Below are 27065 nucleotides of genomic sequence, written 5' to 3'. Positions count from 1 at the left end.
TGGGGCTGAAAATTACAACACCATTTTGCAATTAATGCTGTTTTGTAGAATGAATATAATGGACCACCCACCGTGTGCTGATTTTTTCTTATTTGATTTGTGGAATAATCCTGATTAGTGGAAGGAATGTATGCATGTGCCTAGAGATGCTATGGTGTTAGCATTAGAAGAGAAGGGATGAGAAAACCACGCCAAAGGTGCTGCTCTGGCAGCAGTCTAGGCTGAATCCCCAGTGTCAAATGTGTGGCTGTGGGCTCCTGTGGCACAACGAGCTGAGTGAGTTTGTCCTGCAGCCAAGGGACTGGAGCAGCTCAGCACTGGGACTGCTCAGGAAATGTCATGTAGAAAGGCTTTACCTTGGAACTGGACTTGTGCTTTAGGAAATTTACTGCTTCACAAGGACAAAGGAATTCGGTCCAGAAGCAAAAGAGGCTGTCTGTCCAAACCTGAGCCCCTTTCCAAGAGAGAGCTGAGCCTGACTGCAGGAAAGGCTTTCAGGAATTGAAAGATGCTTTAATGACTGCTCCTGCACTGGGACTATTGGGCTTTCTAAGCAGAATTGCTGCCCTGTGGAGCAGAGTGAACATCGCGTGTTAAATGCCAGGACAGCTCAGAGTTTACAGGCAGGATGAGCTGGATGTTCCCCCTGGAAAGCACTGTGAAGACTTCCAGGGACTTTCTGGCCTTGACAGCACTTGACACATGTTCTGGAGACTCAAATGTCTCTGCTTGCTTCAGGCTCTTACTGTGGAGTAAACAAGGGCCTTCCAGGAAATGTTCTGCAGCTCGGTGAAGCCAGCCCTGAACAGCACTTCAGAGAGCAGCTGATAAAATAGGGTCACTCTAACAGGTGTTCCACAAGCAGTTATAATTATTATTATTTCAAGGCCAGGCTGGATGGGGCTCTGAGCAACCTGGGCTAGCAGAAGGTGTCCCTGCCCATGGCAGAGGGGTTGGAACCTGATGATCTTAAAGGTCCCCTCCAACCCAAACCATTCTACAATTCTATGATTGAAGAAATGTGTAATAGCAGAAGGGACATAAACTTATATGTCACTTCTTTACTTATTCCATTCCAGTTTATCACTTGCTAATTATACAGTTAATAATGACTAGACGATTTAGGAAGAAGTTTATGACCTTGAAATCAAGACCCTCAATTCCTTTAGAAACAAAATTCCTGTAACTGGTCAAAGTGTGGGGCAGCATCAGAGATGTTTTGGTTGTTCAATTTAGTTTTATTCAGTTCCTGAAGCTATTTTATAAACCTTCTCTAAAATTTTCTATGGTTTTAATCTCAACAGTAGTTAGGTTCCTAAAGATGTTTGGGACCTAGTCTGTGTTAGACTTTGTCCAACATTGTTCTTGTTCTTATCTACAAAATAACTGTGCTTTCTGTATTTTCACAGGAAAGAAGACCGGCATATTAAATAAAGTGGGAATTTGGGTACTTCAGCAGGAAAGGCCATGCAGGCATTTCAAAAAGTTGTGACCTGTGCCTTCATATCAACATGAACATACACATGCAATTTATTCACACCTGAATGAATCATCCTGTGATATTTAATGCTGCTCTGCTTTAATGTTTTCAGGTGCTGAATCCAGAGTAGAGACAACACTGATGTAGTTCAACACTCATCTTCTCCTGACTGCCTAGTCCAAGGTTTTACAGATGGGCCATACCTATGTTCATCCAGTTTTGTTTATATTCCTGGATGGTTCAACATATTAGTACTGAGGAGAGACCACGAGAGATTATCCAATCTGAAAAATGGCTTGCATGTTCTAAGTGGTTTTACTTCAATGTATCTGGTTTTGACAGCAACATTAGGAATTAATAAATGATACCATATGAATGCATTGAAAATGTGATTGAGCTTTATTTCAGATGTAGTGTTCTTGCTCCTCCCCTTGTTTGATCTGTTGGTACATATATAATATTTTTGAATTCATATATAAGAGTTTGTGACTGTCATTTCAGAATTGCTGTCTATCCCATTCAGAACGAGACTGTTCATTCCACGTATCCTGCAGGGCATTAAGGGCACACTCTGTACATACTGTTTGTATGTATGCCGTCTTTCATTTACATGCAGATTGTTTCCATTATTTTTATTTAATTTACTATAAATGGTTGGCAATTTCCAGAAGTTTGGTGTTAATATGGGGTCGTAACAGACCCTTGCAAATGTTTTGGTTTTGGTTTTTTTTTTCTGTTTTGAAGACCTCTCTGCCATCTTGAGGGAACTTAGGCTAAAGGCAAGAGGAATGAGACAGCATGCATAGCCACCCTGCAGATCACTAGCCTACAAAATGACTCAGCACCTTGATCCTGCTGCCTGCTTATTTGTGCAAAGTGTGATTTTAGTGTTGTGTGCATGTAATGAATGGGCTTGGAGAATGCAAATTATCTGAAGGAGGTGTCAAAAAGAGCCATTAGACTATGCTAGATCTGAAAATATTTGGAATTTTAGTTGCTTTTTCTCCCCCTTTCTCAATTGACTAAGGAAGTTTATATGAAATTCTTAAAACTCTGCCCTCCTGAATTGGTCTCTGCACGTAACTATCCTGTCTTATTTGCTATCAAGTAAAACCAGACATCAGTGTCCTGGATGGGCATCTTTGCCCTCGGCCGGCGGCTGCGGCTTTTCCTCGGGCACCGGATCCAGGTCTGGCACCTTCTGTCCCGCCTTGGCGACTGTGAACCTGCTCATGTGCAGAGCTTCTTCGTACACTGGAGGGGTGTCCGAGGCGGAGAGGGGAGGTGTTCCCTGGGCAGCGTTTTGGGAGTGTGCCACTGCTAATATTCTCCTGGCAGCAGGCCCAAACACCGAGTGGAGAGCTGGAAGAGAAGAGACCAAAGCTGTTTGCCTCATCCTGAAAGCATCATGCGATTAGAGGAGAGCAAGGGTATCTACGGGACATAGGCTTTTCTCTTCCCACAGCCAGAATGTTCTCCTTTTCTTGCTCCTTCACTCTTCCCTAAAAGGAGTGTGTGTGAAATCCCGCTAGCAGCATCCCACAAATCCTCTCTCCCGAAATGCCACTGAAACCTGTGGCTGCCCTCATTCCACCCAAACACGTCTCACGGCTGGGCATCTCAGTTTGTAGCAGGTACAGAGGTCGCTCTCCGTCCATCCTGCCGTGAACTTCCCTCTCTGAGCCTTGGGGTGTCACCTGCTGGACTTTAGGGTGCAGCCCCTCGCTGTCGAATTCCCCAGGATCTGGCAAGGCCAACTCACAGGTGATGGTGCTCTGGAGGGTGCTGTCATGGTCAAACGCAATGACGGTGACCTCGTAGGGCTGGGGGCCCGACTCGTCCCCTCTCTGATGGCACTGGAAGCAGCACCTCACGCAGACGGAGACCAGGCCACACAGGAGCAGGAGCCCCCCGATCACCAGCACCAGCCTGCACGCAGAATCAGGGCAGAAAGGTTTTGTTTACAGGACTCCTCTTAATGTCTCTGACTGCTTGCGGCATGGTAAACCTCAAAGCCAAACCTCAAAGTCACCTGGGGCTTTGTCCAGCTGAGTTTGGACAGTGTCCAGGGATGCAAATCTGTCATCCCCTCCAGGCACCTGTTCAAGTGCTGCACCATCCTCAGGGGAAGCATTTTTCCTCCTGTCTAATCAGAATTTTCCTGTCTGCAGCTTGGTCAGCCACCTTATGAGCTTCTGCTGAGCACTTCTGAGAAGTCTTTATCTTTTCTCAAGATAAGATACTACTCCCCTTAGGTAGCAGAAAACTGCAATTACTTAGCTTCCTTCAGACTGAGGAAACCTGTTTCTTTTTATTGGCTCTCCAGGGAACTGGCTTCAGTTTGCCAACATCTGTTTTGTATTAGGAGACCAACCAAAACTAGGTATTCCAGACATCTCATCATGAGTGACGAGCAGAGAGGAAAAGTTGGATCTTGCAATCTTCTGACTATCCTTATTAATTCAGCCTTCTAGGTGTTCAGCAACTACCATCCTTTTTAATCTCATCCTGGTGGGAATGACTAGGACATCAGACATAACTTACTTTAAAAATCAGTCTTTTAAAAGGCATGTTGTGCCATGAATATTAATAGTGTTCATATGACTAAATACGTGGAATAAAAAAGGAGGCTGGTACTTTTGTTAGAGACAATGAGATACCTGAGGGGTTGCCTTGCTGTTGTTGAGCTCTAGAGAATCCCAGGGAAAAGGAGGAGGGAGCATCACTCTTGAGCAGGTCACATTTAACCTCACCCTTTGCTACTGGAATTGTCTAGAGATGCAGATATTTAGAGTAAATATGTTATCTTACCAGATATACCACAGACGGTCCCATGCTGTACCTGAACAGCTGAAGAGAAGAGGGTAACAAGAATTAGTTATCCACAGAACACTAAATAAATGCAGAGATCCCTATGGTACCCTCCTCCATCTCCCCTCATGCTCCTCACCTACTGTCCAGCTCCCAGATGGCACAATGATGAGAAACTCATTGTGCTTTGTGGGGGACACAGTTGTCCAACCCCATCAATATTCCTGATAGGTGTATTTCCCTTCTGTTGGCTTTATATCTTGATTTTTTTCCTGATATTTATGCTTGCCCAATTCCCTTTGCAATCCTTAGAGATCTTCATTAATGTTTGTTTTTTTTCTTTTTTGTCGGTATATCATTTAGGTTATTCTTACAAATAACATCACTGATGGTAATAGTCACCAAAGCAGTTTATTTCAAACCATTTTTTTCCAGGAAATTTCGATTTTAAATTCATAATCCCAGTCAACTGAAATTACACCAGAAAGCTCCTAACTATTGCAGTAATGCAAGTAGGCAGCAGGAGCAGTACCACACAATCAGTATGTTGACCAATAAAAATAGTAATTGGTACAGTTCACATTCAAAGTAATGGTGATTTTACATGAGTTTTTAATACAACTAAATAAGATTTTCTGGAAAATGTTATGACCATCAGGTCATAACGCCCATGTCCAGTATTGCCTTTGTTTTTCATTGTTTTCTCAAAAGAAGAGAAAGATTGACAAATACTTAACAGTTCAGTGTTGAGGCAGCCTTCCTCACCTCTCACTTGGGGGAACTAGGAGAAAAGCAGCAAAGACACAGATAGAATGAATGAAATCTTTGTCATATGCATCTTGTATCTCTTTTATATTATGAGTCTGGATCACCAGTGGTAAAGATGTACCGTTATCTATCTTCCATTGTTTTTACCATATATTCTGCTGTAGATTTGAAGTTGCTCTTACCAACAGCATTGCTTCATATATTAACTTCCTGTAGTCCTTAAAACCCTATTTAGTACCGTTCTTGACTTCATTGTCACCACAATTTTCCCTTTCTCCACTCCAAGCCATGTCATTCTCCAGTGTTAGATCCTTCTCCACGCTCAGATATTAGGAATTTATGAAGAATCTAAATATCCTGCTTCATATGATACCTACCCTAGCCTGAAAACTGCTCTGTCCCTCCAGCACTCCTACCCTTCTCATTCCTTTTCCTTGGGTACCCTGATGTCCGAGTTACCATCCCTGGAATAGCAGCAAACATCATCTTCTCTGTGTGTGCCTTTTAAATGTCCAGTTCTTTCTAATATCAGGGAAATTATTATTGCTAATGCCCCTCCATCTTTCCAAGGTAACTCCATATCCGAGCAGAGACCCCGCAAAGGGGAATGGCAAAGATGACTTACCCATAAGAAACTCGCTACAACAAAGCAGATCATGTCTGAGTTATGCATCCCTGTAAGGTGGTCCTGTGGCCTCTTGGTGTCTCAAGGTGCTGAGACTCTTCTTCTTTCTACTTTCAGTTCAACCTCACCAGTCCAGTGGCCAGGAGAAGGAACGGCTTCTGTGCTGTGTGAATCCAATCTCTTCCTCCTACTCTACCTCTTTCTGCCCTTCAAGTTTACGCTTTCCCTCTTTTTCCTTTTTGTCACTGGCAATTCCTGATTGTTTCTGCCTGTCTCTTTTTGTTGTTCTCTTGACCTGGTTCTCTTCCTCTTTTGGAGGGATTTTAAAAGCCTTCCAGTTAGATCAGGAGAAGAGCAGTGGCTACAGGTTCTTACTTTAGATGTTTAACTAGTCCAGTGAAGGGTATCATGAGATCTCTGCAGGCCTGACCCTTCCCTTCTATGAGCAGAAAGGGTCTCTGAGTTTGTTCATTCCCAATTATTTCTCTCCCCGCCCCTACCCTGAGGGGAGTGGGTTGAAGGTCATGCTACTGACCTGTTTAAATGGAGTTCAGATTCCTCTCCAACCTCCAGTACCTTTTCTGCCCCTGCACTCACATTGTCCTACCTCTGATGATCCAATCCAGTGACTTGAAGCGAGTTTGCCATATAATAACAATATCGAGCATATATATATAGAGAGATATGCAGTTATATGTATATGTGTGTATGTAGACATACATGTATCTATCTGTGATATATATATGTGTGTGTGTGTATATGTGTATATATATGTGTATATATATGTATATATATATACATATATATGTGGCAACCCTGGTACCTCCCATTTTAAGGCTCTACCATCATCCCTCTTACGTGGTGATGTCCTGCTATGTCACCCCTGCAGCTGAGAGAGTCTGTTCACTCACAGGTCCCACTCCCAAACTTCCTGCATGGCCAGCCAAGTCCCCCTAAATCCCTTGCAGCAGAGGGATTACATGTTGATTCTCCTGTCCCGGTTACTATCAGTCCTACCGCTGGTTATATTCACAGGCTCCACTCAACAACCCATTAATTTTCCCTGTCTTGTAGAAATGCTTAAAATTTCTGTTAGTGCTCATGGCTATCCAGAGTGTTATTGCAGTCATGTAATTGGGTTCTCCTAATCTTTCTCTTTTGAATAGCTGGGACAGAAAAAAATGCTGCGCAGTAATGTGTAACTATTTGTGTTTGGGAACCACCTGGGACTGGTGCATAAATGTTTGTAAAAGGCAGGGCAGCAGCTAGTGAGGCTTGTTGCTTCTTGTTGCAATTGCAGCCTTTTCACATTAAACTGGTGAATCATTAGCCCTGGTGGTGCATTTTAGAGTTGCAAAGCAGAACCAATGGATTCATGAACATAATGTATTCTCCCAAGGCAAGCTAAAACCCATTTGCCATTCTCTAATCATAAAAGTAGTCGTGCAGTAAAAACATGCCTTAGCAGCAGCTTATCCATCCGTGTCTGCTGGAAGGAGGTTTCTGGGTCGTGATGGAGAAGGAGGGAAGGAAGGAAGGAAGGAAGGAAGGAAGGAAGGAAGGAAGGAAGGAAGGAAGGAAGGAAGGAAGGAAGGAAGGAAGGAAGGAATCCGGCCTTCCTCCTTGCCTTCCTCCCTTCCTTCCTTTCCCCTCCTCCCTCCCTCCCTCCCTCCTCCCTGCCCTCCCTCCTCCCTCCCTCCCTCCCTCCCTCCCTCCCTCCCTCCCTCCCTCCCTCCCTCCTCCCTCCCCCCCCCCTCCTCCCTCCCGCCCTCCCTCACCTCCGCTCCCTCTGACCGCCTGACTGGTTTTACTATTACTTGACCATATTTTTTTGTCTCCTTCTTCTAAATTCTTTGGTGTATTATAGAAGTTTTAGAAGGAAAGGCCCAGCAGAACTGTAAAATAGCTTTTCTTGTCTGCACAGCTTTTGAAACTGGTGTGAATTAAATGTGGAAAAGAACTAAAAATTACCAATGTTTTCCAGGGGTTTTTATCATCAGTGTGATAATTCAATAGATCATCACTTGTTTCTGGCTGAAATTCAGTCATATGATAATCTCAGATTCTGGAATGATCCAACTGGAGAAACAGGAGATAAAGTGACAAAAAATTCCCTAAAGAAAAAGTTGCAGTGTGACATGAAACAGTGACCCATCCAAAAGGATGTATTAATTAATTCTTACTGAAACTTATTGATTACTCTTCTTCAATTTCTAGGGCATTGCTATTAACACTGTGCTTCCAGTGTTACCAAAACCAGGTAAAAATACAAACTCTTTCTCACCAATGTAGCATTAAGAAGCAGGCATTCTTTATTTGGTGGGATGCATGAGGGGATATCCTCTGGAATATTGTGCATGCTGAGTACAGAAAAAGCTCCTATTTAGAGGCTTTATTTTACACACATATTCATTGATTCTCCTGGAACAAACATACATTTGATAATAATTTCCCCAAAATCATGAACATATTTTGCTTCCTCTCTGCAGATGTGTTTTTCTGTCCTGGGGGGGGGTCTCTTTGGTGGTCCCTGGTGGCTGGTGATCTCAGCCAAACCTGACTGCTTGCTGATAAAAGTTGGCACAGCTAGGCTGGTTGCTTTCCAGTTCTTCTTCCTACAGAATAGGCATTGTGCAGTTCCACAGGCCAGTGGTTTTTCAAGAATGATCATTGTATTAACCCGTCAGGTGCAAAGAATTCTTCATCTGGCAACATTCTTCCCTTTAAGGCTCGTGAAGCTTGTCTTTAACTGTTCCAGGAGGTGGCCTTTTCCCGCTTATGGGATTGTTTTTTAAACAAATTGGATATTGCAGTGTTACAGATTTTTCTATTTCAGTCGTTCCCACACTAAGTACAGAGTTTTGGAGACTAGAAGTCAGGGAGTCCATTCCCCTGAGAGATTTGTTGTGTTCTTTTCCCATTACTTTCCTCTTTACAGGAAGTGGAGCTATAAGTTGTTGGCTTTTGTTACCCACCATCCCTCTTGATTCTTAGTGGCTTTTAATATATTTTCTAAACATTGATCCTCACAGTCAGAATTAGCCTTAAATTCAAATATGTCGATTTCTTTTTTGTGGGACTGACTCTGGGATGCCTTTTCCAGCTACTCCTCGAGCTGCTTCATCTGCCAGTCGGTTTCCCACTCTAACATTGTTTTGTCCAGACTGATGTCCTTTGCAAGGCATCACTGCCACCTCCTTTGTTTTTTTAAATTTCTTTCAAAAGTTGTAAAATTTCTTCTTTGTGTTGAATAGGTGATCCTTTAGCTGATAGCAGAACTCTTTCCTTCCACATGGCCCCATAGGCATGAATTACAACAAATGCGTATCTAGGATCAATCCAAACGTTCACTCGTTTGCCCACTGGCAAGCTCAATGCTTCTTTAAGTGCTATTATCTCTGCTTTTTGGGCTGAAGTGTTAATTGGTTAATTGGTAAAGACTGAGCTTCTAACACCTCAGTGGCAGCCGCCACTACATTATCTTTTCCATCTATCCCATCTTGCCATCTATTTCCATCTTTCATGAAACTGCTGCCATCTGTAAATAATTCTAAAGCAGGATTCTCTACTGGTTCATCCTGCTGATCGGTTCTGCTGGAATATACCTGTTCAGTGGTTTGGAGACAACCCTGTGCCAGGGCTTCCTCACCCACTGCCTTTGGATCACAGAAAATGGCTGGATTCACAGCTGCTGTTCTCTTCAATTCCACATCATCCTGTTCTAAGAGCACAACGTGGTATCTGAGCATCCTGCTGGGCGACAGCCAGTGCCCCTCCTTTTGCTCTAATATGGATGTCACCTTGTGAGGAACAAAACCAGTGATGTGCTGTCCAGCCCTGAGCTTCCTGGCCTCTTGGATCAGTAGAACTGTTGCAGTAATTGCTCGCAAGCATCCCGGCCATCCTCTGCTCATGTTGTCCACCTGTTTGGAGAAATAGCCCACAGGTCTCCTCCAGGTTCCCAGCTTCTGCATCAGGACCCCCAGGTCCCCTCAGGTTATCTGAGCAACCAATTTTCCCCATAAATCTCTCCCCAGCAAGGGGACGGGGCATTAAGGCATGAATAGAAACTGATGAGTCGTGCAGTTCTTTCCTAATTTAAATTTCATGGGCTGCAAAAATGACCGAGTTTCACTTTTCCCTGTAGCGCCAGGTATACATACTTACCACATTGTGTACATTTACCACGTGAGTCAATTTACATTTAACAATTTGCAATTCACAGTTTACCGATTTATATTTACCACATCCTTGCTAAGCTTTCCTATGTGTGTATTCAATACAGAATACGTTGCCCCCGTGCTTACCAAAAATACCTCTTCTTCTTTCCCCATCCTCAGGGGTTCGGCTGGGGTAGAATCCCCCGTTTCCTTTCAATCTTCATCTTCCCGTGTAACACCCTCTAAGGCAGGGTCCAGCTCCCCAGCCTGCGGGCATTCCCGCTTCCAGCGCCCCTTTTCCTTACCAGGCGCGCTCTGCTTTTTCTCTAATGGTAAAGGGGAAAAGGATGGGAGCCTCCCTCCTCCCCCCCGCCTTGTTCCACCTCGCCTTCCTCCTTCTCCTGCCCTGTTTGGGCGGTCCCTTAGCACCCTCTAGAGTTCCAAGTGGGTTCTCGTGTCCCTGGTTTTCCTTTCCAGCCTGGCACATTTCCTTGTCCCTATCCTGTACAGCCTCCCGTAGATTCTCAGGATCCAGGTTAGTGTATATTTTCTGGCAGACGCCTTCAATCATTCCGTGAAAGTCGCGGTCCTGTCCTGCTTTGCCTCACACGGTTTTGATCAGTTCGTGGTGTTCAGTATAGCATGCTTTACACCAGATAATACCCATCTCTGCTACCTCCAGCTCAGGTAAATTAAGGTCCCACCTTGGGTCTGTTGAAGGAAAATTTTGATCTAAATTTTGATCAGTTGCTTCTAAGTCTCCATGAGCATGTGCCTCCTTCACCTGCTTTCTACACCATCTTTTTTCCCTGCTAACCAATGATGTCAACTAATATATCATCACTTGTATATCACTTCAGTCAGGGTCTTGAGTTCTAATGATAGTTCCTGGTGTAATTCCAGCAGTTTGGGTCATCAGCCACAGGATCATCTGGGTTGGAAAAGCCTTCTGGGACCATCCAGTCCAACCTGTGACTGATCACCACCTTATCAACCAGACCATGGCAATAAGTGCTGTGTCCAGGCTTTCCTTAAACTCTTTCCGGGATAGTGACCCCACCACCTCCCTGGACAGTTCATTCCACTCCAACATAACCAAATTATTTTTAGGTTTTTCCACCTGTCAGGATAAGGACAGTCCCTTGCTTTCTGCCTTCTTTCCCTTTCTCCAGTGCTTTATCTTGAACTTTTTAATAACATTGCTCCCCAGCCAACCTTGCAGACAAATAGTGTATGAAATTACCCTGTGGAATGAGACCAGAAAGGCTTTGGCAAACCCTTCTTTTAAATGTTTCTTTTAAAAGCTCCAGAGAGCACAGGCTGTTGAAGAAGCTAAGCTTTTTTCCTTCAGTGACTGATACTGAAGCAGTGCCACATGCTGTGCTAATTCCCTTGATTCAGCCACGTTACACAACGGAAAACAAAAACTAGAGTTGCCTAGCACAGTCCCCAAAAAAGCAAGACAGGAACTAGTGCAAAATAATGGGGAAAAAAAAGGTGCAGCTAGAGACTAATGAACTGAGATTTAAGCCCACCAGCCAATCTGAAATGACTGCATATGCCAGTGCCCAAGAATCCTGAAAAGTCAGAGCGCAGGATCGTACAAGTTCACTGCTAGCTCATCCATGAAGGCCATCACAAGGGGAAAAATATGCTATACATTTCCAGGCTCATGTTCCAGGCTTCAGTGGTGTCAATCCTTTGCTTTCTATTGAAATTCAGACTTAAAATCGAAGGAGGGCCACACACCTAGTGAAATGAAGAAATAAAGATACAGGGAAACAACGATGGGATGCAGTCGATTAACTTTTTCCATGATATGGAAATAATGCTGATATTGCTTTTCTTGGGAGCACAGAAAGAAACTCCGACCTTAAAACAGCAGTTCAGTGGGTGCATCAGCTAATTATTTATGGCTGATCTGTATGTGTGAGATGGCAAAAGGTAAAAGCACAGTTTATTTCTCTGGTGATGCAAGGACAATGCTTTCATAACTATAGAGCACCCACAGGGCAGCACAGCCGTCCTTGTTCTGTCTCTCAGGAAATTCAAAGCCTCTGCAGTCCACCTCTATTTAGGACACCTTCTCTTTGTACAAGGTGCACAACATCAAAAGCAAAGGGCCTTCTGAAGGAGAGGAATTGATTGAAAATGCGCTGTCTTGCCTATCTGGGTTGTGATGTGGCGGTTTCACGCAGAGTGGTCAAGGTCCCGTCTGCTGATAGCAGGAAGCTGACCTTGCTTCTTCAGGGAAACTACTCCCAGAGATTTCTAAGAACAGAAGAAAATTAGCAGCTTTGTAGTCTGAGGGCACTACCCTGTCTGGAACTTTCGTCACATCTAAAAGCAGACTCCAGAGTTTCCCATGCTTTCATATGGATACAGATTTGAATTTACCCCTCCCTCCTCTGCAGGGTAAGAGCAGGAGGCAGAGATCCTATGTGACATCATAGGGGGAGTGCTTGGAGTTTTTGGGCAAATAATAGCTGAGACTCCTGGACAGCAGAGACTTTCCCTCTGTATTTACACCAATAGATAAAATTAATTATCTCCTCAGCTGCACAGGTATCCCATCCCCTCTGGGAACAAGGATGTGCAACAAGATTGATGTCCCAAAAATCTGTGTATACAAATATGTTGCCAGATGGGGAATCAGAGACTATGGGGTACAGGACTCACCTGTCTTTAGGATGAGAGATATGCCCTGTTTTACTAAACATGTGGAGCAGATGGAGTACGGAATACTCAGAGCCATTTCCAGCCTGGCCTTGAACACTTCCAGGGGTGGGGCAGCCACTGGCAGCTTCTCTGGGCAACCTGTGCCAGGGCCTCACCACTCTTTAACTGAGTAATTTCTTCCCAGCATATAATCTCAATTTAGTCCTTATCTGAACTGTTCCCCAGGTTTCCATTCTGGTCAGCAAAGAGAAATTAGCATTTCTAGGGCACAATATATCTCAGTGTGTTGTCGATTTCTAAATTAAACGAGCTGTGTCCTTAAAGCCTTTGTCATTCCTGGGCAATGTCGGCTGAGAGTGACCATGCTGGATGTCCTCTGTACACACCTTGCAGGCTCTTCCCAGTTATCACAGGGGGAGCTTTAGTGTCCCCTTGGTGGACACTAAAGTTGGGCAAGATGTATTCAGTGTGTCTGGCTGTTTGTTCCTGTGTCTTAAGAAGCGTTTGCAAAGTGCCTTGTTTGCTTTTCAGAAGTGCTTTGGCTTCTTCTCACCTTGGCCTGGCTTTAGCCAAAAATGATCTTTGGGTAACTGATTTACACCAAATACATGCATCCTTTCCTGCACATTGAAAAAAATTGCAAGAGAATAAAGGACAAAATTGTCCTTTGGGTTACTGAAGGCTTATCTCTGTAAAGCATTAGAAATATGACAAGCACTTATAAGCCATTTCAGGCCACTTCTTTTTTTCCTTTTTCTTTTCTCCACTTGATTATTTTGTTAAGCTTTTATTCTGTGTCTTACCAGACCAATACTACACCTAGTTAAAATAGGCACAGCCTTCTAAAAGTAGGAGTAGAGAAAGGGGAAGGGAGTTAGGACTTCAAAGCTCTCTGCCTGGTGTTATGGAAATAAACATCCACCTTCTAAATTAACTCCCCAAATACAACTTTGTCTGTGAAAAGCCAAAGCAAGGTGCCATGAACCACTGCTTGAAGCGAGTAACACTTGATCCTTCTGACCCAAGATCTTTTGACAGAGAAGTTCTGTGCTGATATCCCTGTGTCACCTCTGCTGTGCAAACAGGGGAAAGGTCACAGGCATCCAGCTTCTGCTGAATCAAGGACTGAACCTGAGAGCCCTGAGCATGAGTCCAGTATAGAACCCACAGCCTGCAAAATGCTGCAGGCACACACAGGAGAGAATCTGAATGAATGCTTTAAGTGCTGAGTGGCTTCCCTGCTTACACCTTTGTTTCTGCAGGAGATGGAGAGATGGGAAATAGAAATTTCCCCAACTTCTCTGACAGTCGCTGGAAGCCTCAAAGCACAATCTGCTGTGCGGGCAGCCAGGGAATATTTCGAAGGGGTAAAGCAGATATCTCAGATTCTCATCCATACCTAATCCCCTCAGCTGAGCTCCTGCTCTCTGAGAAGCCCTCCTCAGGGGCAGGTACCTCGGGAAGCAATGATGCCGTGCGGAGCGTTGGGCAGTCAGCAGCCTGTTTTATCCACATTTATGCCTTTGGACGCCAGGCTGAATAATTCAAGTGGCCTGGCACTCATTTGGCTCATTTGCTAATGACATCAGCCCAACACCAGTTAGTTCAGAGGGGAGCTTTGCACCAGACAGGGCCGAAATGAGACATCCAGGGAGAAATAATTCAAGACAATTGATGATTAAAATAGATGTAATGTCAATAACCTGTCAGACAGCTGTTACACTGGTGGCTGGCTGTTCATCTCTTGGTGCCTGAACTGATGTCAGTGAAAAGGAGGTTTATCCTCTTTCTGGAGGCGGAGAGAGGCCTGCTCTTGATGATGGATGAAGGGAGACCATCAAATGAACGTGAGGGCCTTTTTTTTTTTCATTTCAACAGGCTTTGGAAGATCCCTCTGCAGTTCACCAATCAGCTTTTCAAAAAGTGTTTCAGAGAAGCAAGAAAACAAATTGAGCCCCCTGAAAACAGACAAACAAACAAACACACAAAAATAAATAGCAAAACAACCCTCCAGAGCAAGGAATCTGATCTCACCATGGTGCCTTTTACTCTAATATGGAAGAAGTGGGAACTTTGATATTGGTATTTCTACTCTTCAGTATTTAACTTTGGGTTTTTTCTTCTTTTTCAAGTAAACACACTTACCCAATATGAAACATTTTTCTCTTAGTTCCTACATTGATGTGTGATGTTCCACTTTTAAGGATGCCAATCTGAGCCCACCAGACTCTGCTTCCAAAAGCATTCATAGCTGTCAAATCTAATACAAGTCAAGTGATTGATCTTCTAGCTTGGAGCTGCAGCATCCTCCAGAAGGTAATCCTGGACTTGGGGTCTGTATGAGACATAAATCCTAAAAGCTTCTTGTTCTTTTCAAGCACAAAATCATCCTGCCTATGATCTTGTACTACAGGGCACCATCATTTATCAGTGTATGACAAAAATACAATTTAAATATCAATTCTAAGTGTTGTAAATCCTTCAGTCTCTTGAAGGTTGCTTGCATAATAATGGCTTACAGAGTAAAGCTAAAAATGTTGTCATTTAAATTAGGGTTTTTTCTGGATTGAAAAATGAAACAAAGAATTTGTCAATGTTTCTCATTCTCTGGAGTTTTAATAATGATCCCCAAATCTAAGACATTCACAATTTTCTCGTTTGCTGCATAGTTAACCCTACACATTCAGGGCAATACCAACACAGTGACACCGAAAAAGACTGAAGCTGTCTGGACACATTCTGTGCAAAATGCCCACACTGAATATGTGCAGGAAGACTTTTTAAGGTGGTTTCAATAAGGCTGTTTTTCATATGATTTGAATAGTCCAAAGGGCTACATTGTGTTATCCAATCTAAATTGCACTTGGGTAACACTGAAGTGATAGGTAAAAATCGAATAAAGGAAGCCACAGGCTGCCTCCATCTGTATTGTTTGAGAGGGTCATAAATGCTGTCAGGTCCAGATGCATTCAATTATGCAAAACTTGAAGTAGGTTTTAAATAATAAAATCGGTGCTGGCCTACTTTTATTGGCAAAGAGTTCCAGAAAAAGAAGAGCTGGGGATTTTGAGGACTGCAGGTAACCAGAAAGACAGGGGAGAAGAGCAGAGGTGTGGCTGAGGTTGGTGTGGTCAGGAGAGTGACAGGGGAAAGCTACTGATGGATCTGAAAGGGGGATCCTGCATGCGCTGGTGGGGAAGGTCTCAGGTGTAAGAAAGGGAATGGAAGCATCTCTCCAAAGTAGGGGTATGGCTAAACCATCCTTCTCCCTCTCTCTGCTGATCAGAAATCTGGAGCTCTCCTGGCTAACAAGAGCACGAGCTGATCCACTTCCACTGCTCACAGCGCTCGAGCTGCTCTCTGGGGAAACTCACAGCCTGCTTGTGCTGGGGATGTCCACGGGGATCTCGCTGACTCTGGACCTGCCCATTTATAAACACACAAAGGGACTTGGCCTTGGAGTCTTGGACACCTCTCCAAGACCTCCAGACTAGTTAGAATTGTACATCTCTGGGGCTTGCACCTCTCCTTCCCTCCCTCACATGAGAAAGGGCACGGGACTTTTAGAGGTGTTGAGTGAAGGAGGAGAGGTGTAGCAGCTGTAAAGTCTCTGATTTTACATCCACTAACAACCTTCTGGCTCTGATCTGCCTCTACAGCAGCAAGAAGTGTCAGTCAGAGGAAGAACTCCCCTTCCTCAGCTTCAGAAGACAAACACATGTTCAGGAATTTTAAATTGACTTTCTTATTCATATTACTTGGTATTTCTATTGTTATCTAAAACCAGGATCATCACATTCCAGAGCTTGAAATGGAGAGATTAGGAACTGCATTCGACCCTAATGTTTGCCACACCTCATTTTATACATTTGTTAAAGAAGAAATGTCTGTTGTATTATTTGTTTCTGGTCAGCAGAAATATGCCTTTAGGTTAGAACTGGCCTCCGTTCACTAAGCAAATAAATACCATAAATATAACTTAGGAGCTATTTAGAAATTAAATTCAAATCAATCAAAGTGTTATCTATTCACTTAAAACCAAACAGTGGCAAAATGCCCAGCACAAAAGGTACACCCTTAGATTTACATCTCAAAAATGAATAAGGATTAATTTTGCATTAAGGTGCATGATACTGGCTGGCTGCACCATTTTTCTGCTGCACTTCTCTTCCATGTTCCATCATAAAAGCAACCAAAGGAATTTGGAAAAATAGCTTTGAGATTTGACTCCATCTGCATGAGATGAGAGTGATGTAGCCGCTGCTTGTGCTGCCAGATAATGAGGGCAGACCTTTGCTGCCAAGTCACCCACTGTCATCAGGATAAATCACTTTACAAGCTTAAATAAAAGAAATAGACCCATTAACTCTCTAAGATGCTTGCACAAATCATAAATATTTTTTTGACCATCTCTCTGATTTTAAGGATAAAAGAAAATCCAGGTTACACTTACATGTATTCATTTCATACATTCATATATTCGTTTCCCCATTCTAAAGTCATGTCTTTCATATATGTGTGTTAAAGAAATTTAAAGAAATCTTGCCCATAATTATTTCATTTTGTATTCAGCCATCAGTAATTGTTTCAATGTGACATTACTGCAGCTGTTAACATTTAATAGTTTTATTTCTATCCTAAAACCCACCTATTTTTTCATCAGTCGGTCACAGTAATGAAAAATCCAGATCCTGCCATCCACACATAAACCCACTGCTCCCAATAAATTCAGTATTTTTTCCAATTTTCTAAGGACAAAACACCAGACTCAGCCTAGAGTTACATTAATGCAAGAAAGGAAGAAATCTTTTTAAATTAGATGTAAGGATTTGAGGGAAAATGCTGGATACACTTGAAACTGTGAAGAAATATGAGGCTGTATTTTGATATTTATACTTGCTGTGTTTTATTTTATTTTATTTTATTTTATTTTATTTTATTTTATTTTATTTTATTTTATTTTATTTTATTGTAAGGATAATTTTAGGACTTTGACTGCAATCCAATATGCAGAATTGAACTGCATGTCCTTTCTCTTCCATTAACTTTTCTTTTTATCCCTCAGCCAGCTCCATGTTCTTTTTCTTTGTATAATAATGATAACAGAGTGGTACAAGAAATGAGGATCTGAAAATGCAGAAAGCTGAGGGCAATTTTGTGTAGAGCAGCCAAAATTCCAGATTTGTAATGCTGGCGCTAATTAGCTCGAGTTTGCATTTAACCTTTTGGTCTTTGGAAGCATTTCCATTTCTTCAGGAAAACAAACAAACAAACAACAAAACCCAAAACAAACTTGTGGAGTGGTTACTGAGCTGACAGCAGGAGAAATTTTGAAGAAGTTTGCTCATTCAAGTGCATCTGAAGAAATTTTGCATTCAGGCAGGTAAATGAGGTGTTTATGTTGTGAATGGAAGTTTCTGGAGCTGGCTGTGTGGAAGCCAGTGAGTCAATCAGTAGAACGATAAAAAAAGAAATCACAGATAACCATGTATTACATTTTAATCACACAATTTATTATGGCAAGATAACTCTGAATAAAGAGAGACAGCCAATGTGAAATATTAATCCCGAGGACCTGGATGACTTCAAGAAGGTCCTAATGTAGATCCTTGAATTTAAAGATTGATGTGGATGTTGACCCAGCAGTCTTTAAAGGCTTTTACCCTTGTTAATCTGGATTGGATCCTGATTTCTCAGTAATGTAAAACAAGGATCATTATTTCTGCTAAGTTACATCGTGGTTTTTGTGATGTGGTTGCATATAAGACATTACTTCTTAATTATATTCTAAAAGTTACAAAGGTGTTGGAGGCTTTATCCAAGACTTTTAGGGCTGAAAATGATCATTCCTTAGTGGTGACAGGGAAGACACTCCACTCTGCATCAGCAAATTTTTGGCATTTCTTGTATACTCTGAAGGAAAAAAAGTAATTGCTAGTGAAAACAAAAACTGACCTAGGTAGAGCCGTGGTTGGATTTAGGGTGATTGTTCTCTTATTGCTTCTTTAGGTGGAAATGTTGTACTTAACACCCACTCAGGTCTTGCAGTGGCAGTTATCCCACCAATATTTTAACTCTGTTTGTTTTACTGAAGTTGGCACTGGTTTCTTCTCTCTGGTGACCAGGGACAGGACCCGAGGGAATGGCTGGAGCTGTGTCAGGGTGGATATCAGGAAAGGTTCTTCCCCCGGAGGGTGCTGAGCACTGAACAGGCTCCCCAGGGAATGGTCACAGCCCCAAGGCTGCCAGAGCTCCAGGAGATGCTCAGGGTGGGATTGTTGGGGTGTCTCTTTTGAGGGAAAAACTTGAATGCACAAAATAGCTACTGGACTTGGTGTTTAAATGAATTTATGTCTTCTATAAATAGAGATTCATAAAAGGAAGCAGCATCTAATAACCAGGCAGGAATTAATTGGTTTGATTCAACTTAATGTTCCTTCCCAATTTCAGACACCTGTAAAAAGGCTGTTAAATCTGCAGATTACAACCATGAGCATGTCAACTCAGAGAGGAGCTGAGCTGGCCTAAAATCAGCCTGATTTCTAGATTCATGGAGAGGACCTCTCGCATCATCAAGCCCAACGATTAACCCAGATCCTCCACCATGTTTGTCAGTAAACAATGTCAAGTGCCACATCCACGTGTCTTTTGAGCAACCCAGGGATGCTGACTCCACCACCTACTTGGGCAGCCTCTTCCTGTTCTTGTACTTAACAAGCTGTTCCATGAAAAAAAAATTCTTATTATCTAATCTAAATCACCCCTGCTGCAACTTGAGGCCACTTCCTCTTGACGTGCTGCTTCTTATCTGGGTGGGAGAAAGGACTGACCCCCACCTAGCTACAACCTCCTTTTACAGGTACTCAGAGAGCACCCAGGTGGCCCTGAGCTTCCTTTTCTCCAGACAAAAGAGAAAAGGCTAGTTCCTCCTTCTCATGGGACTTGTGCTCTTCACCAGCCTCATTGTTCTTCTTTGGACATGTTCCAGCCTCATTGGACAGCAGCAATTCCCAGGATAATTCTGTCACAGACAGTGACACACAGGCAGACTGTGCCAATCCTGGTTTGTGTGCTGTGTTAGCCCAGCAGGATCCTGATCACACCTAGGGTCTCTGAGAGCAGCAGGTATTTAGCCCCTGGAGCTGGACAGCCAGCAGCCCATTCCTCATGGCAATCTGCTGCCCAAATCCACAGTCATCCTCCCGCTTTGTCCCTGCTTGTTGCAAGAGTGTCCTAGGGTAACTTTATGATGCCTGTATCCCCAATCTTCTGTTCTGTTTGTGCTGTATATTGAGTCCTGTGCCTTTAAGACTGGTTCTAAGAGCAGGGAGAAGCGCGGAGTTTGTTTTGAGAAAACTGCCCGACTCCTCCACATTCTTCTGTGGACGGGGTGTTCGGCGGAGGCTTGGAGAGACTGCAGGACAGAGATCTTTTTTTTGCTTTTAGTTAGTTTCAGCTAGCTAGGGCAGAGAATTTCCCTGGACTGTTTTTTTTCCTTTTTCTTGGAACTGTTTAAACCTGCTCTGGACTGAAAACCCAGGGGAGCACTGGGGGCTGCACCTGCGGCCCACCGGGGCCTGGACCTCGGCATTTTCCAGCAGCGCCGGAGGGACTGGGACTGAGGAGACGCTGAGAGAGAGCCGAGCTACACCCACGGCAAGGACTTTCTCAATTTGCCATCTCACTCCAGAATGAGAGGTTTTATTGTTTCATACTATTCATTCTTTATACTTGTATGCGCTTCATTTGTTTAGTAAAATAGTTTTTTCCACTTTTCTCCAAAGAAGGTTTTTTTTACCGGACCGGTTGGAGGGAGGGGCCACTTGGGTTTGCTTCCTTAGAGGGATCCTATACAGGGGTTTTCTCCCAAATTTGTCCCAAACCAGGACATACTTCTAACTGGCGCACACTGCAGGGCACGAGAAGTGGAAAAAAGCCAATTGGCAGTGTAAAGGAAAGCCAATCTAAGCTGTTAATAAGTAAAAAGACATTGCCACTCAGGTAGAGAAGCTACCAGTCAAAGTCCGTCATGTAAATGCTCATGTCCCCAAAAGTTAGGCTAATAAGGAGCACCGAAACAACGAGCAAGTAGATCAGGCAGCAAAGATAGAGGTGTCAAAGATAGACTTAGATTGGCAACACAAGGGAGAGTTGTTCCTAGCTCAATGGGCCCATGATGCCTCAGGTCATCAGGGCAGGGATGCCATCTATAAGTGGGCACGAGACCGAGGGGTGGATCTAACCATGCACAGTACTTCTCAGGTTATCCACGACTGTGAGTCGTGTGCTGCCATCAAGCAAGCCAAGTGGGCAAAGCCGCTATGGTATGGCGGGCGATGGTCCAAGTATAAGTACGGGGAAGCCTGGCAGATTGACACCATCACCCTTCCCCAAACCCGCCAAGGCCAGCGCTATGTGCTGACCATGGTGGAAGCCACCACTGGATGGCTGGAGACCTACCCTGTGCCTCATGCTACAGCCCGTAACACCATTCTAGGCCTTGAAAAACAAGTTCTTTGGAGGCATGGTACCCCTGAGAAGATTGAGTCAGACAATAGAACTCATTTCAAGAACAGCCTCATCAACAACTGAGCTAAAGAACATAGCATTGAGTGAGTGTACCATATCCCCTATCATGCACCAGCTTCAGAGAAAGATACAACAGACTGCTAAAAACCACCCTGAAAGCACTGAGTAGGAGATCATTCAAAAACTAAGAGCAGCATCTAGCAAAAGCCACCTGGTTAGTTAACACCCGAAGTTCCACCAACAGAACAAGCCCTGCCCAGTCTAAGTCCCTACATACAGTAAATAGAAAAAAAGTCCCAGTAGTACATATAAAACGTTTGTTAGAAAAAACAGTTTGGATCAATTCTGCTTCAAGTACAGAGGATCCCATCCGTAGGATTGTCTTTGCTCAAAAACCAAGCTGCACATGGTGAGTAATGCAAAAAAATAGAACCACACGATGTGTACCCCAGGGAGATTTGATTGTTAGGTGAAAACCGTGTGTAATTATCGCTGTGTGCTGAATAGTACTGCACTGTATGTAGCTGTATATTGCATATTGGTTTTTATATAGATGTATGTGTGAGTAAAGCTGGAGTATATATTTGTATTAGTAAATTGATGATATGGGGATAAGGGGTGGAATGTCCTAGGGTAACTTTATGATGCTTGTATCCCCAATCGTCTGTTCTGTTTGTGCTGTATATTGAGTCCTGTGCCTTTAAGACTGGTTCTAAGAGCAAGGAGAAGCTCGGAGTTTGTTTTGAGAAAACTGCCTGACGCCTCCACATTCTTCTGCGGACGGGGTGTTCGGCGGAGGCTTGGAGAGACTGCAAGACAGAGATCTTTTTGCTTTTAGTTAGTTTCAGCTAGCTAGCGCAGAGACGTTCCCTGGACTAGTTTTTTTTCCTTTTTCTTGGAACTGTTTAAGCCTGCTCTGGACTGAAAAAACCCAGGGGAGCACTGGGGGCTGCACCTGCGGCCCACCGGGGCCTGGACCTCGGCATTTTCCAGCAGCGCCAGAAGAACTAAAACTGAAGAGAAACTGAGAGAGAGCCGAGCTACACCCACAGCAAGAACTTTCTCAATTTGCCATCTCACTTCAGGAAAAGTTTTATTGTTTCATATTATTCATTCTTTATACTTGTATGCACTTCATTTGTTTAGTAAAATAGTTTTTTCCACTTTTCTCCAAAGAAGTTTTTTTTTTACTGGACCAGTTAGAGGGAAGAGCCACTTGGGTTTGCTTCCTTAGAGGGATCCTATACAGGGGTTTTCTCCCAAATTTGTCCCAAACCAGGAGAAAGAGTTATGGTGGAAATAAATTCCAAAGAACTGGGACCCATTGAGTCTCCTGCGCTGTGTGTTGTAAATCTTGTAATACTTTCTCTTAGGATGATAGTGTGCATGGAAAATCCAGGTAAGATGAATGATGGTTTTAAAGCCATTTATATTTCAGCACCTCCCAGAAAGGCATAGAAAAAAACAAGGTAGGTTGATTCATGGCTGTTCCCATTTGGAAAAAATCTCTTTTCTAAATCAGCAGTGAGACACAGAGTATAACTGACAATAATTAGCTACCAGGAAAGGAATGGCCCAAGTGACTTCCCTGTGCTTTTGAATGAAGACTTCAAACATGACTAGATGGAAAATACAGCTGCGTGCAACAGGCTGTTGATATCTGATCACGTGCAACTGGATGAAATTACAGTGTGTTAGACTTGTAGTTCGACTACAGGAACTATGGAGCCATTTGTACCTTTTAGTCTAAACCAAAATGCTATGTCCAGTGATGGGAGGAGTTCTGAGCTGTGCTCCATCCCAGGAAAAGGGTTGGACAGCTGTACAACATCTGTTTTGAAAGCTTCCTTTAGAACCACAAAAAGATTTTTTTTTTTTCCCACTGTCCAATATTAAGACTAAAATACGGTGTGGCAGAGAATCCAGATTTGTTCTCTCCTTGTTCTGAGCTACATCCCAACTCTGCCAGAGAGGACAAGTGCCCAGGAGGAATTCTCTTTCCTGCATGAGACATCTATGCCTAAAGAGTTCATGTAACACAAGAACGTGCTAAAGAAACCCCAACCCTAACAAGAGAGAAGAAATATAAACTTTGCAGAATATTACCCAGGCACTGAATGACACAAAGGCAGAGAATTGACACGTAACTTGTGTTTCACTTATCTGTTCTGGATCTGGCCTGGGTTTTTCTTGCTGTTCCCATCACAGATCACAAAAAGTTGTTATAAATAACAGCCAAATAACTTCCCTTTGGACTTTGGAATTAAATTGTCTGTTCAGGAGTTACTATCTGTTTTGGGCAAGATTGAGCTGCACTGGTGCTGGGAAGGAGTCAGATTTCTTCCTGGTGCTTCCCAGCTCCTCTCTGTCATCTCCTGATTTCCCTGTAACATTTTACAGCTCATGTCTAATAACTTGTGACTGAGAGACCTTAAAGAACCTTGAAATCAGGGATAATCTTAAGATGTAGCTGTGTCCAGCTGGATGTTGGATTTAAAGGCAGTGTGTGGACCAACAGGATAGCATTTGCCATCAGACTTTTTTCTGTGTTCAGTGATGCTCCACATGTTGTAGATCTCTGAAAAACGCACACATCAAAAGGCTTTTTTTTTTCTGGAATTTTTCTGGCTCCCCACAGGATACTTTAGCCTAATATTGCATATGTGCTTCAAAATATTTCTGTCCAGTTACTCTGACAAATTAAAACAAGTTGAAAGCATTTCAAGCCACCAATGAAGCTCCTAGGCCCACTTGAAGTGCTCGTGCACCAGCAACAGCGGGGTGACTCATTAATTTTTATAATTAATTCCTGTGCCAACAGGCCAAAGAAGATAAGCAGAAAATAAATCAGGCCTCCATGGCCTGTCCTCTTTCCTTGGATTCGCAGGAATTCCCCTAGGCATCCCCACCCTGACAGACAAGGGAGAGGGCTTACTTGGCTGAGCCCACCTGCATGCGCACAGCATCACATTTTTAGACCAACGAAGGTTTAAAATCCCTGTTTGATTTTCCTCTCTGCCCACTTGTCCCCCTGCCTCCCCTCCCCGTCCTCATTCTGTGCGTGTTCATGCCCCCGAGCTGTTATCGTGTGCAGCTGCAGGGCGGGAGCTGGAGAGAGAGCTGTGACCTGAGCGGTGGCACTGGCCTGTCACCTCTGCCAGGGCAGCGCTGTGCTGGCAGCGGTGGCACTGCTGTCATTAGCTCTGGTTAGCTGTATCAGCTGTGGATGTGGCACAAGACATCCTCAGGCGATGACTTGGCTAAGAGGGATGGAGGGAGGTCAGGGAATTTTGTTATCTGCCACGCCATAAACGCAACATGACTCAGCACACAGGGCTGACTTCCTCTAGAGCTGGGCACAGGCACAGCTGCCTCAGATAGCAGTGCCAGCGAAGTCAGAGACTTCTGAAATCAGAGTTGTCAACTCATAGCTCTTGATTAGTGCTGAGCTATAAGTTAATGAGGGGAGGCTTCCCTGAGAGTGCTCAGATGCTGCACGGAAGCTTTACCAGGAAGAGAACTGCTGCTGGAAGTGTACAGGGATCCAGTACAGCCCATTCGGGTAAAGCAGCCTTGGCTAAGTCACACTTCCTGATAGCTGGGACCAGCTCAGAGCACACTAAAGGCAGAGTTTTGATGTGTTGTGGGCAGCCCTACACCCATCCCGCCACTGAGTTTCTTTAGAACTACACAGAAGCCCCCAGGGTGAGGTTCCTAAATTCTCAGCATCCAGACACTGAGGTGTCCTAACTTCCCAAACGGTTCGAGCACTCGTGCTGCATCCAACGTTTTGCAGGCTGTCTCTATTAAATAGCCGTTGGCCCTAAATTTGGACAAGGTGCTTCATTTGTAACATTAAAATAAACAGGGATATCACTGAAACCCTTCATGGGAAATTCTACTCCCAGGTGCATCAGGTCAAGTTGAATCCTTTGTCATTTAGGGACATGTGGGTTCATCAGACCTGGAACAATGATGAACTGGAGGCATTTCAGATCTTGGCCACATCAGTTTTACCACTCCATTCATTGCCACAATACCGAAATATTTCACAGCTTTAGGACATTTCAAAAAAAAGGAGGAACCTGGTGCTAGCTAAAATCACTCAGAACCCTGTGGATGTACACCCAAATTTTCGCCTGTGCAAACAACACATGGCTTTGCCTGCATATTTCCACAATATCACACATAATATCTTTTTAGTACGTGCTGCCTGAGAGCACTTTGGAGGGGAACAGACTGGCCTCAGCTGAGAGATCTTCAGCTGAAGGAGATGTACATGGCACTGCCTTCTGTCAAGCAGAGAAGAGGATGGTGAGTCTGAATTGGAGCTTGCAGGGCAGAGGCAGGAACAGAACAGGTGAAATTTAAAGTCATTAAAAAAGAAATTTCTCACCCCACAAGGTTATAGATGGGAGAAGGTAAATCAGACATGGAGACAGGAGGAGCTGGACTGAAGCAGTGTCCAGCTGCCCAACTACATTTGGCTCAAATAATGAAGAAACCCCAAAATCCAAGTTTGGCACTGCTCCCCAGCAAGTAAATACCTGTGACACCTGCTGGTAAGGTGTGCACTCCATCAGTATGGATTGCAGAGACCAGGACAAGGAGAACTTGGCACTGGGAAGAGCTCTTCAGAGCCTGGTGCAGAGATCAGGCAATAGGTACTGCAGTCCTGGTGTGTCTATATATACATGTTTACACACATACACACACATATACACACGGATAAAGAAGAAAATCCAACTTGGATGGAGGTTTGGCACAGTCTTCTTTAAACCTCTTTGTATAATGTAGCTATAATAATGTATTTTATGGCAACGTACTTAGAATGGTTTTAATAATAGCTTTTTCCTGCAAGGTGCCGAATATCCTCTTGTTCCTTAAGTTGTTGCAATTCAGGATACTGTTCCCTTGCAGGGATAGGCCTTTATTTTCCAAGTATAGGCAGTATTTGGGGAGGACAAATTTCAGTTTCATTTCTCCTGGATTGCCATTGCACACGCTTAAAAGATAAGCTACTACAAAAAGCCACAGAAACGAGCTAAAAGAACTGGGATTTTTCTGGCTACTGTATTACGCCTTAGCAATTCCTGTTGTGAATGATTAAGTCAGGCCCAAGTCGTCAGATGAGGCAAATGCCCTCATTCAAAACGTAGAAGGAACTCAGGAGGAAATGAAAGATAATAAGCGTGGTAAATATGCAAAACATTTTACAATGAGATTACTTGTGCCAGGTCAAGGCAGTAAAGTTTTACTAGCTTGTGCTACATGCCTGTAACTGGAATGATGACTCGCAAAATCAGCCTTGGAAAGCTCTGTGTTCAGATTAATATGCACCTTCAAAAAAACCCACAGGAACAGGGGGTTTTTTATGTCTTTGGACATAGTTTATATACCTGAATGACCAAAGTGAAATCTGCTGACTGAGGTAGATTTTTGAGTATGAAGCAGTGGCTTATGTGTTCTGCCCAAGGGCAGGAGGAAAATATTGAGCTCCTCTGACAGATTCCCTAATTCCTACCTGAGCACCAGTATCCAAGTGTTTCTTGTACCCTCACTGACGCCCTGGAGAGATTCTCCATCACCTCTCATCCTTAGCAATAGGGAACATCTTTCCAGAGCATATTTTCCATGATTTTCAACCCCACCTGGCCCTGCATGAATGGAATTCCCAAGTTTACTGATGACACAGGCCATGTTTTGCAGGTGATAATTATTTAAGGACAACTTGACCTGTGAGAAGATCACTTCTCATTGAGGCTGAGAAAGGAAAGGGTGGCGGGGGGTGGAAATCAATTTTACATAGCTGGCTTTTCTGGAAAGATTAGAAAAAAAAGCAAGCACAGAAGCTGGTAAGTGTCCTTACTACTGGTGAGCAATCCTGGCTGCTCAGGTGTTTATTGGAAGGATATGTCTATTTATTAACTTCTCTCCAGGGCTTGTGGGAGTACATCTGGGAATCAGCTCCTCTGACTGAACCCAAGTTGTTATTTATGATAAAAAAAGAACA

At 43.6% G+C, this 27065-nt stretch overlaps 1 protein-coding gene across 2 annotated transcripts; it reads right to left on the bottom strand.

The window, feature by feature from the left end:
* Positions 1-1755: 1755 nt before the first annotated feature.
* On the bottom strand, positions 1756-10139 carry TMEM52B (transmembrane protein 52B). Of its 2 annotated transcripts, none has more exons than XM_040063564.1 (5): positions 9992-10139; positions 5029-5072; positions 4292-4330; positions 3243-3409; positions 1756-2842 (listed from the first exon to the last, which is right to left on the bottom strand). In XM_040063564.1, exons 1-5 carry the CDS (start codon positions 10016-10018, stop codon positions 2601-2603), a joined length of 519 nt encoding a protein of 172 aa, XP_039919498.1. In that variant the 5' UTR covers positions 10019-10139; the 3' UTR covers positions 1756-2600. The 2 variants fall into 2 exon arrangements, with proteins under 2 accessions (XP_039919498.1, XP_039919497.1); XM_040063563.2 differs by lacking the exon at positions 9992-10139 and adding an exon at positions 5685-6108.
* Between the last annotated feature and the right edge of the window lie 16926 nt (positions 10140-27065).

This window comes from Hirundo rustica, chromosome 4 (assembly GCF_015227805.2).
Source record: "Hirundo rustica isolate bHirRus1 chromosome 4, bHirRus1.pri.v3, whole genome shotgun sequence".
Lineage (NCBI taxonomy): Eukaryota > Metazoa > Chordata > Aves > Passeriformes > Hirundinidae > Hirundo > Hirundo rustica.
This window is presented reverse-complemented; position numbering and strand designations above follow the sequence as displayed.